We start from the raw sequence: 12,460 nt of genomic DNA, 5'->3' as shown, positions 1-12,460 counted from the left end.
ACTTAAACTGTTTGGAAAAAGTCATTAAAAATCTGCAAAAAATTGTGAAATAATCTGTAGTTGACAGAAAAATTGTTTAAAATCCTCATAAACATCTTCCAGCATTCTAGTAAGTTGTTTAATAAAACCACATTGCTAACCATTGACTAAGAATACAACATGCCTCAATAATAAAATGAAGAGATGCTGATGGGAGCAGGTGATTTATTTTGTAGTAACTGTTACTATGCACTTTATTGATAAAGCTTCATCTGCATTGTTTCAGCTGGGCATCTTCTAAGAAGTATTTGCAAGACAATGTTACCAGGAAGGTTTCCTTCTCCTTCCTTTCCAAGATATTCACCCCCTGTGGTCTGTGCAGGAGATACTAATTTTTGTAGCATGATTAGAATTTCAAACTGTACTGTAGTCTATATGAAAAACCCAACAAATTCTGTGTATTCCAAATACTGTTACTTAAATATGGATGGATGCTGGAGATCGTACCCAGTGACCTTTTATCCATCCCAGATTGTAAACCTACGGTGAAGTGACAGGATGCGTTTTTCTCTCCCCCCTCCTTTTTAAAGAAGCAATAAAACTGTACATTAAAAGACAGGAAGGACATTACCGAGTTACAAAAGAATGCCCCCTTCGTCAATAATTTGGAAATGTAAACAAAAAAAGTTCAAGTAGAAAAGCAAACAAGTGTGCTGCTGCTCTGAATAGGTTTTCTCACCCCATGCGGGCAGGGCAAAGTTCTTTACAGGCGTCTCTTCATGGTGGCCATGAAGCATCTCCAAAGAGCCCTGATGTTCTACCAGATATCACTGGTGAAGCTGAGCTCCTTGGCCGACAAAGGTAGCAAGGGGCTGTTCCTGTGGAACTCCTGGGGGTCCTTGACGGTGTTGTTGAGAGGTAGCTGTCCGTTGAGGAGCGCCAGGGGGATGTTACAGTACGTGTGGTGGTTGCTGACGGAGGCCAGGGGCAGCGTGGCCGCCGACACGTCGCACTCGTAGCCGCGGCAGTAGTGCCTCGTGTGCGCGGAGTCTGCCGGCTGGAAACCGCCCAAACCCGCCCGCGACTCCACCAGCGTGGCAGAAGTGCCCGTGACGGCAAGAGAGGGCACAGTCTGGAGGTCTCCAAAGAGGCCCTGCTCTGCAGAATCCAGGACCTGATGCCGAGACACCACCTCCTTTTTCTTCCCTGGCATTTCAAAGACTAGGCGCTTCCAAAACTTAGAATTCAGTTTGCTGCTTTTTGGTCCTTTCCACTTGACCACTGAGAGAAGTTTGATGGTGTGCTTTAATGATTCCACTTCGTGATAATTCACCTTCCCTTTTAATTCAGTACACTCAATCAAAATAACTTTGATATCTCCACTGACTAGCATGTTATGGAGTCTGTTTTCCATCTCAAAAATACTCCATCCTCTCCTGAGAACATAGTCTGGAGTTAACACGATAATGAGTCTTCTGCTTTGCTCAACACATCTTGTGAGATCTTCAATGTAGGCTACAAATTATAGAAAGAGAGAAAGAGTAAAGAATAAAGAAGTCTATTGTATTAAAACATCAGGCTTGCAATCAAGCATAACAAAATCCTGTATTTTACCGATCCACACCATTTAAAACAATGGGCATTTCAATATACTCCAACAAAAATAGGATTGTGTATCACAAAATATTTCTATTTATGGAGTACACATAGGAAACTCCTTAATAACCCCCTCCATCCTTTGCTATTTCCCCCTGTTCATTGCAGCAGGATGACATTTACATAACGCCCTTGCTGTGTAGGTGCATTAGTGAATACAAACACACAGTTCACTTAGTGAACAAAATATAGGTTGAAATCAATGCAATGTTTGTGTAAATTCTAACATTAACATTGGTCATGATTAACACTGTGCTGAGGGAAGCAGGCTCTGAGGAGTGGTTCCCGTGTTCCAGATGCAAAGACATGAGGGTGCTGCAGGCTGTATGAACCATAACTTGCAAAAGCTCAAAGAGAAATGAACCCTCATCACATGCAGAACTTGTGTTATTGCATAGAAGCATCATGGTAGCTTTTTCTTCTTTAGGTATTGACCACAAAAACATAAGAACATTCTTTGTGGCTCAGTGGTCTGTTTTGATATCACAAACCTGTGCTTCTATGTACCCCAAGGTATTAACAGAGACTTCACAAGTGACAGGAACAAATGGAAAATTTAAACATATTGGAAGTATTTATTTGTTGAGACATCAGTGACAAAGAAAATAGTAGAATTGTTTTATTCATGCATGGCAAGTAGTTGCAACTGATCAGTGTAAGCAGAAATGCCAGCCCCATCAGCAGCTCCATGATGCCAGTTTACTGAACTTCAAAATATTTGTGAAGTTGGACTTTAATCCCTGAGTTTCACTTATCCCAGGGATGGCAGGGAAGAGAAGCCAAATACACTGGTCTGACATGGAACAGGATGGGAAAGAGATCTACTTACAGACCTGATCCAAAACCCATTCAAATGAACAGACTTCATTCCACAAACTTCAATGGGTTTTAGGTCAAAACCAGAAAAATTAAATCCCTTGAACAAACCCACTAAGGGCAGAAAATGTCCATTGGTTGCACAGCATTACAACTGCAAGCTTTGAGGAAGGATCTTTGTGTTTTCAAACTACATGAACCTCTTGACCATGCTACTGGGAATGTGCTGCCTGACCACAGAGGAGAATCACGTGTTAGAAATGAAGACTTGGACACAAGAGCTGCACAGAACAGATCTTTACTCAGCACAGGGCAGGACCTCTCTTACACATCTGCCCTCTAGAAGAACAATAATTACAAATAACATCATTAATCAACATCTGGTACTGCAAGACTCATTTTATAGTCCCAGGCACCATACCACAGCATGCTTATTCACACCACTTCCAGTAAAGTAAATTGCTACAAAATAGGCCAACAGGAACATTCTAAAATAGCTTATTTTCATGAGACTGAAGGCATAGTTAGCATCAAATCTGCCTTTACCAATGTTTTATTTCACCACTTAGCAGCAAGAAGAATTTCTTTCACAAATGGAAAAAAGAGGCAATTGCAAACATCCCACAGACACACGAAAATTTAAGACATACACATACATTACAAATGTCTATGCAACAATCCTGACTTTTAGTTAATGGTTTATGACTTTTTAATCATGCAGCATTTACAGTTGTTTTTGTTTTTTTGTTTCTTGAAATATTTTATGAGGAAACCCCCCCATTGTTCTGTATAAAATAGTTACTCATTAATGAAAAAAATTCAACATTAAAATCCATGGGAGAGGCAGTGGAGCGGGAAGAGAATCAGCAACAATGAGAAAATGATAAGCAGAACTGGTGAAACAAAACTTAAGGAAAGGTAGAAATGTTCAATACAATGGAAAGATATTATCCCAATGTATCAACAGCTCAGACTCTTCATTTTCTTCCTTTCTTTCTGCTCCCAAAAAGAAAGAATTTAGGTGGGAAGCTTCATCATTAGAGGTTGAATCTGCAAGATACAGTAAAACAACAAACTATCATGCGTCTTTCCTGAGACATATTCATCCCTCCTCCAAACACTCAGAACACTGCTATGCACAAGACAATTCCCTGCAGGACACAATACTGGGCAGTACCATATGTCCAGAGTAGTGCTGAGTACGGCCATGCATATCCAACTGCATCCAACTGAGAAAAAACACACACCAACAAAACAAACAAAAAAATCTCTTCACTTTCATCTCTTCAAATATCCAGCACCAATCATTTCAGTAGTGTCACCCCAGCAATAATCCACCCCATCGCAATCAAAAAGTTGTCAGCCTTTGCATTGGGCAAACAGGGTGGAAAGAAGATGGGAGAAATTCCCTATTTTCTTGGGTGAACATTTCTCTCCTCTGTGCTTCTCATGTCTCTTTTGGATGCCCACCTTCCCTTCTGGGTATTGCTACACATTAGAGCTCTGTCCTCAGCTGGGTAATGAACGCCTTCACAAACGGTCTTGAGGCGATCCCTCAAATTCCACGTTTGGAGCTGGTCACTGGTGGACATGGCCAATGAACAGAGGACTTGTTAATGCACCGAGGGTAAAGTACACTGAGCTACAAGAAACTGGAACCCCAAACTTCCAGCCATCTGGTCCAGAAGTACTTAGTACTCCCACTAACTCCAGCTTGGGACTACTACTGAAGGCAGGTGACAATTTTCCTGGAGCCTGTGGCTCCACTGGGTGCACTCTACAGTATGTCAAATTTGTACCACTTGAACATTTCTGTGAAGAAAAGCATGGGGAGACAGATTCCTGTCCCTGGAATTTCCAGCTTTATTTTTCCCAGTGGTACCAATCTGACGGCATAAATCTCTGAGTTGCTAAATCATCTGCTCTCCTTTTATTTTATAATTGGAGACTTCCCAAAATCTCACAGGTTCAGTTGTCTGTCTCAAGTGTTCACCCCATTAGAAGGTACCAAATCCAAGGAATCTATATTGCAATGTGAGTGGAAGAAAGGGTTGCCTTCACCTTTCCAACGAGCTAAGAAATTATTGTCAGGCAATGGCTCTGTTTCATCTGCAAGAAAAAAACTGAATAGGGATTTCAGGAATAATGTCACCAACTAGTATCAACTGTAAAGCTCCAGAACAACATAGTTCCATCAGATAAATATAATTTCACTGTAACTTTGCTTTTGCTGCAGGAGGCGTCAACTTCAATGATATTTCATTGTAAGGGGAGAAAAAAAACATTGTCTTGGCAAAGTCAGTATGGAATTATTCACCTTTTAGTTCCAGGGACTGTATTTTATCATAAATTAGAATGTGAAACTAAGATGTCAATATTAGATTGAACCCACTTGTTTTTACTGAAAAAACACATTTTAAATTTTGACCGTTTTCCCTCTCCTGGAAACATATTTTGCACTATGGTACAAAGCTCTTCCCAAAATGTTAGCAATTCTCATAGGTATAAAAAACCAAAACAAAAAAAACCCATTGTGAGTGGCTCTATCAGTAACTTACTTGCATCATGTTCAATGCAATGCCCAAGGAAGAATGGACAGCAAGATGTGTTGTACCCAAACCCAAGCATTGTTTTAGTCTTGCCAACAAATGGCAAGCAAATTTGTCTTGACAGCAAGTATGTGCTCACCAAACACTGTCTACGCATAACAATGCTGAACTGGAGTTTGGAGCACTGAAGGAGAGAATTTCAAGAAATGAATCCCGTTTGCAATTAAATCATGTGAAACTGCCTATGGAATCCTTAATGAGCTACACTAACCACAGGCTAGAGGGAAACCTAATATGCAAGCAGACTAGAAGCAAGGAAATTAATGAACACTATGGGCACAGAGTTGCTTACACAAAGAAATGACTGACTAACCAGATTCAGATGATTTGCAGTTTAGGGAGAAGGAAAAAAAAAAAACCACTAGAAATCACATAAAATCCTATGGATATTTTTGGGAAACATGGTTTGCAGCATTACGAGAGCCAAAGAGTATCTACCATCAAACCCATGCTGGTTGGTTCCTGGCACTCTGAAAATAACCAGTCTTTCTGTGTTTGGCAGTGTGACCATCACTTGAGAAAGTTATTTATAAAAGAGTAATTCAGTCCTGGTTTCCTAGCTGAATAGTTCCCAAACCCTGAGTCTGATTATTTTATTATAATACCAATGATTTTGTGTCTTGCTTTTCCTATTTATTAAATGTATATTGCTTCTCTTAGCTTGGACCAGATCAGCTGAAACACAAAGCAGAGTAATGGCCCCTTCCTGGACAAAGCCCAATCCCAGGATGAGCTGAGGGACAGTTGATGAGTTTAACATAAAGAAACAAATAATGCAGATTAGGACAGGCAGCCCTTCTGCCTTTTGTCCATATTTATTCCTCTTTCAGCTAACATCCATGTGTATCCCCGCTATCCTCACCCATGCCTGACATTAAAAGTAAGATTCATACAGGGCAGACAACCAGGGACTCCTGGAGGAGTTTGTGGAGCTGAATACCAAAGGAATGCTATCCTATACTTAACTAAGGCACCTTGGGAACCCCAGACACATGGTCCAACCGGGTTTTCTTCATGTAGGAGCCCAGGAAGCTGGAATTCCCCAGGCAAAAACCACACAGATAGGCAGACAAAACTAGAAAGTGCCAGAACTACAATATTCACTGTCGTGTGCTTTTATCACATTCATGACATAGACATTTGCCCCTTGTGCTGAGAACTTCTCATTTTTCAGGTAAACAAATATTTTTATTCCATCACCATTGTCCTTTTCACTGCCTAATCTTCATACCCTGGGCTGAGCTGGAATGAATTGTTGGTGTTTTCTCAATTCTGTCAAGACCAAATGCACGCATGCTTAGAGAACAACTAGGTGATGCTCTAATAGATATGTATTGTTAGTATTAAAAGTCCAACTTGACAATTTTTACCTCTTGACTTTCAGAGGTTTTAAAATAATTTTCAGAAACCATGGAGAAAAATACCTTCCTCTGATGTAGTCCTGATTTTAGAAGAGTGAAGTGCAAACAGATATTTTTCACTGCAGACATCATCCTTGGCAAGACAAAAAAATGGCTTAGGTGAAAACACAACTCATCCTGTTAACCCCGCACCAACTACTCAATCTCCTCAGGTCTCCTAACCCTGAATTGAAAAATCTCACAGAACTTGAATGTTTCTTGTGGGAAAGGGTTTGTTAAAAGAGCCCTGAAAATGAATAGGGTGAAAATAATGAGAACTGCTCAGGAATTCACTAAGAAGTGCAAGTGCATCTCAGGGGTCCCAGTCTCCTTATGCAGGGTAATGTGTCCAATTACACCTAAGTTACCTGGCAGGGAGGTGTGTGTGCTGTCAGCTTCAACAGAATGAAGAACACTCATTCTGCTAAGACCAAAAAGCATTCTTTAAGACAGAATAGCTGCTACAGTACTTGCTATAACATGCAAGTCAGCTCCTGGGTTACAAGCTCGGTCTCCATTGCCATGTCTCCCTGCTGGGTCACCACTCTTGCCTCCCACAGCTGTGTGGGATTCTGTTCCATCTTGCCAGCTGAGGGAGTTGGATCCATCCACGCTGCTCTAAGGCAGCACCGAGAGTGATCACAAAGGTCCCTGCTGGCCACTGTGTGACAATGGGCATTGCTGAGGCCATTGGCATCCTTCATGGTGCTTCTCCCTCCCACTAGGACAGAATGCTCTACTGGGATAAAATTTGTATCCCAGCAGGGCTCAGAACCACACCTACTGCAGAACATGACTCTGCCCCATCTGACCTGAACCCTGGGACTTGCTTCCCCGTGGTGAAGAGGTGGTCTCAGTCCCCACAGCCAGCACCTCTGTCCTCCTGGGGACAGCAGCAGTCGCTCCATGGACATCCCTGAATCAGACACAGCTGAAAGCAGAGCTTGGACATGTCCCAGGCACAGCACATCTGGCTGTAATCTCTCCCCAGGCTGCACAGGGACATGCAGAACCATTCACAGCTTTCCCCCAGAGGTTAGCAATGAGCCAGCTGGACAAAAACACAATCAAACTTGTCCCTGAATTTTCCCCAAGTCAGCTTTTTAGGTTGTTTGCAGAACTGCGCAAGAAAATTAATGAAATAGTATTTGACAAATCTATTTTTTGCCTGCTCTCAAATGCAGGGAGCAGCTGTAGGAGCTGCTGTATGCCAGGAAGGAAGCGAATGGTGCACACCCTCCCGTGGCAGCTCCTCACAACTGCAGGGATTGCAGGAAGCACCAGCCGTACACAGCTCCTGGCTGCACTGCTGGGGTGACACACGCCAAGGTACACAGGATACAGCATGACACACATCAGAGCAGAGAGTGGGAAACGATTACATTGATGAAAGTAATTTACCCTGAAAGATGAGGAAGTGAAACATGTGAGAAGAGATATTTCCTAAAATAAAACGATAGCTGTGATCAACCCTCCATTTTTCTACAGAAATCTGCCCTGGAGAGTTTTATATTTTGTCACATCTGCCACTTTTGAGACAGCCACTCTAAACCATGCTATGTTTTCCTCTGAAGTTTCTAGCAGGCCCATTCCACATCACACTGCCTTCACTAAGCACTGCAAGTCCATGTGAGAGTGGGGAGTATTAGGCAGAACACAGGCACGATCCCCTGCTCCAGGGCACGGAGACCTCACAAATGCAGGAGGCTGAGTCTTCCCTCCTTCCCCATCCCCTCACCCTCCCTGTAGCCCCTCTTGAAATAAAGTGCTTTCCCCCATATCTTTTTCAGAGCTAAAGCATGCAAATCACACTCATTTCAGCTCCACAATTTATTCTGCCTTGTCATTATGTCTGATTAGGCGTTCTTGAAGCTCCATGTGTTAGAATCAGGCCTTTTCATAACACTGAAGAAGTGAGTTTGAGAGGAGAGAAGAAGGATTAAATCTGTGAATGTTCATAAATGAGAACTGACATTTTCAGGTACCCTACATTTTCAGGAGAGGTTTAATGAATACCCAAAGTGATGGCAAGTATTTGCTGAGTGCCTTGCTGACAAAAATAGACAAAAATAAAATACCATGCTGGCTGGAACAACAATTGGAAAAAAGAATCTTATTTCAGACAAATCTGTGCTTCAGCATAGTTATTATTTAAGAGTTAACTTTAAACTTCTTAGTTCACTTGCAGAATTGCTATGTGTACTTTGTTATATTGTTGGCTATAAAACAACTAGTTACAACAATTCTGTGGTTTTTATCACAGAAAGATGTATTTTCTCTTAATAATATCTAAACATTTTATATAATTTACTTGTACTGTAAGAAATAAGAAAGCTATGAGCCAAGTCCCCTTTCTGTAATTTTTCACTATGGGAGAAAAACTTACACCTTGCAGAGGCAAAAAGAAAAAGCGAATCAGCTCTAAACTAAGAGCTGAAAATGCTTGTGATAAATTCAAGCCCCTGCAAGGCCTTTCATGATCTCTGGTGAGGCTCTGACTCCTCCTTCCCAGTGCTAAAGGGTTCAGAGCTCTGTTTCCAGTGCTCTCAAAGGTCAGAGAAGAAACAGGCTCTGACTCCTGGGTCAGGCACTGGCACTTGGCACAGTGAGGCAGCAGTTCCAAGTCTTTTGGCAGACAGGTTGTAATGCAGCTCTGCTTGAGCTATTCCATGTTTGGAGACATCTGCTCCACTACAGCCACTGCTTTCTTCTCTTGTTCATATTTCCTACACAGCAGCACATAAAGAGAGAAGTTCGTGTTCTCTTCTATTGTTTTAATGGAAGTGATTTGGAGATGGAATTTGTAAAAAAAAAAAAAAGCTGATTTTTCACAACGGTAGCACTTCAAATAAATGTGATATTAAAGCAAACATACTATGCATTCAGAATTTATCAACACAATGGATATGATTTGTGGTCTTTTTGACTTGCTCAAAAATTAGTCTGGTAGAAGAAATGCCATAACTACCACTAGGAAAGCATTGACCTTTGGTAGAGACATCCAAAGGTGCTGCTGAATCTTATTAGACTTCCAAGTTAAGGAAAAACCCAAAAGACAATAGAAAAGATGACTTTTACTTGTAAAGCTGCTGCAGAGAAAACAACTAATCACTGAAAAAAATAATAATCCCATTTTCAATTGTGTAACAGAGATGATAAAATCCTTTTGGAAAGTTTCCTGCTTAGTTACCTGTGTTTGATGTAGGCATTTTGGACTTGGTATTGCTTGCAGTGCTGCAGCCTTCCCTGTAGGAAGGTCCAGCTCCTGCTCCCACTGAAATCAATGGCAAATTGATTTCAATGGAAATTCCCTCTGATTTCAGCAGTGCAGGAACAAGCTCTAACAGAGAACTCAAATTTGCAGTGCTGAGGAAGCTTTTCCAATCTTTGCAACCACTTCTCAAGGTTTTCCATATCTGGTCCTTATCATACAGTCCAGGCCTTTGTGACACATCAGACAGAAGTTAAACTAAAAGGTCAGAAATACTTACTTCCACTAGGGATCAGGTCCCTATCTGGAATGAAGAGCTTGTATCCATAGTGCTTTTCTAGAACATCTGGCAGAATTTCAAGTGCAAACTGCTCCTCTTCGTTATTATCACGATCTAACGCATCAGGATCCACTTTGGTGTATGAAAGATAAGCATCATATTCTTTGCTGTCTGTAAGAAAACAAATCATGTTCAGCCTGCTGTTTGGAAGAACACTCTTAAGGAACACAGGAGAGTACTGGGAAATTATATTTTTCCTTGAAACCACCAAGCATTTCCCAACAAAATTGGGACTTTTCACAGGAACATATAATCTGGCTTCCAGGCAGAAATCTCATGGATCCTTTCAGTTTTCTTCTGCATGCTGAGCAGAAACTCTGCTCCATGTGGTCAGACATGTGCCACAGCTGAAAACATCATAGGCAAAATTTTCATACAAATACTAAAGTGGAAACTTCTATTTTAACCTTTGCATATTTGTAATGCAATCCTTTAAACTTCTATTCCTCAAGAGTTCTAGGAGTATGTTAAAGTTTTCGGCCTGGAAAAGTTTTGAGCCTGGAAAGTTTTGAGCAAGCAGAATTTCCTTCCGTAAGTAATTGTGAGAAAAGACATGACTTAATTCAAATGAGTACTGACTATTCAGAAAACAATGCCAAATACAAACAGTTCAAAGCTTTTTTTTTTTTGCTTTTTTTTTTTTTTTTCCCCAGAAAATCCCATAGTTTTAAAAATCAATATTATAATTTTGGAACACAATCCATTTGATCCAGAAGATCTTAAATACTTGGGGATCTCATTATAAGAGAGACAAATAACTCCCATAAAGGGCAACATTCCTCCTCCTCCTCCTCCTGCCCAGCACTGGGGCTTGTCTCCAGCTCTGCTTCTGAAATATGGAGCTAAGAGCTCATGAGTGTGCCAGGAACAGGAGTGGTGCCACCACAGAGCTGGGGACCCATGCTGGGATCAGACTGTCTTAGTGACATTTCTCTTTGTGTTCCTCTGCAGTAATGGAAAACAGTATATTGAAAAAGTCAACCTTCAGCAATTCAGCCTCAAGGGAAGAGCCCAGCTGCCATTATTTACAGAAATGAAAAATCAAGTAGTTAATGTTGTGAGAAGAAAACTGCATGAATGGAGGGTTTCTGAGTACCAATTATCTGTAAAGAATAGTGCACATGAAAGATAATTAAAGCAGTTAAAATTCCTCAATATATTCTGATAAAAAGAACAAATACCTAATCACAATAAAATATATCTCTTTATGACCTTGAACTGATGGTTACTTATAATTCCTGACACAAAGCCAGACCCATGAGGGTCAGAGCTGTAGTCAAAGCATGTGAATAATTACATATTTGTAAAAGGCAATTTGCCTGGTGTCACCATGGCTGTAGGGGTCCATGGAAGATGTCCACCTGGCTTGCTGACATTTCTCTGAAGTCAACAGGCCAGCCAGCTTCGGAGGCCTATCCAAAACCTGCCACCCTGTCCATAAGGAAGCCTGCCAAAACCTTTTAAGAGATGCCAGCGATCCTGGAGGCAGCATCCCTGCACAGGTGTGGGAGCTGCAGAGCAGCAGGGTCCCTGAGCCCCCTGCCCCTGCAGGGGCACGGCTGCCCTGCCCAGGCACCCCAGCCCACAGTTCCAGCCAGCAGGATGCTGACAGAGGCAGCTCCCTCGGGCTGCTGGCAGCTCGGGCACTGGTGGTGCAGCCTCTGCTGGCTCCCCACGAGCTTCCTGCACCAGGACAGAGAAGAAGGAGATGCCCACACTCACCCACTGCTGGCTCTGGGGGCTCTGGGAGCAGCACTGTTGGAGCCATTTCCTAATGGATCCTTTAATCCTCAGTGTCATTTTCTCTAAAAGCAAATGCTACACACAACACAGGAAGTGAGTGTGTCCAGCATTGCTTACGTGGGGTATTTTTAGAAATAAGAATAAAGCAGATCTGTTGAGTTCCAAATCTTCTTTTTTAAAGAAATACACATACAAGTGGAAAATGACCCTGTGATTGCATTCATACAGCTGAGTGCTCACAGGAGCTCTGTAGGCTCCCCGTGCATGAGAAAAACACATATCCCCATATATGCTTTAGACTTCTGTAACATTCTGCCTCCATCTTTCATCCTGCAGGATCAGAACAAGACATAAAGCTGTGAAAGGTCTACAATTATGTACTGGGAAAATACGAGGTTGTTTTCAAAATGTATAGCCAGACAAAATCTCCTATGTACTCATGGGGCTTCCTCTAAACAACCAGAAAATAATATTGTTTCATAAATTAAAAAGTGATTGAACCAAGGAAGTTGTATGAGTAAAAATGCAGCAGTTTCATGCTGAAAACACAGGATAAAAATACTGAAGCAGGCTGGAGGAAGTTACCACTTTTGGTAGGTGTGAAGAAGGGATATTATGTTGGTATAATCCCAAGGTGTTTTAACCAGGTAAAGTACTTCTCAAACTACATAATCTCACCCTTCCCTTTATCCTAAGTACCAGTGTA

The 12,460-nt window shown here is 41.6% G+C and overlaps 1 protein-coding gene across 2 annotated transcripts in view; it reads right to left on the bottom strand.

Annotated features, from left to right (window-relative positions):
- Positions 1-351: 351 nt before the first annotated feature.
- IL1RAPL2 (interleukin 1 receptor accessory protein like 2) overlaps positions 352-12,460 on the bottom strand; it is a 327,614-nt gene continuing 315,505 nt past the window's right edge. For both annotated transcript variants that reach the window (XM_041396593.1, XM_041396592.1), the window contains exons 9-10: positions 9,952-10,122; positions 352-1,494 (exon numbers count right to left, since the gene is read on the bottom strand). In XM_041396593.1, coding sequence (XP_041252527.1) covers positions 797-1,494; positions 9,952-10,122 — 869 coding nt within the window. In that variant the 3' untranslated portion in view covers positions 352-796. The remainder of the gene's footprint in view (positions 1,495-9,951; positions 10,123-12,460) is intronic.

The sequence above is a fragment of the Onychostruthus taczanowskii genome, unplaced genomic scaffold, assembly GCF_017590055.1.
Source record: "Onychostruthus taczanowskii isolate IOZ18803 unplaced genomic scaffold, ASM1759005v1 scaffold13, whole genome shotgun sequence".
In the NCBI taxonomy this organism is placed as follows: domain Eukaryota; kingdom Metazoa; phylum Chordata; class Aves; order Passeriformes; family Passeridae; genus Onychostruthus; species Onychostruthus taczanowskii.
The sequence above is the reverse complement of the archived record's forward strand: the minus strand, read 5'-3'. Positions and strand labels throughout refer to the sequence as shown.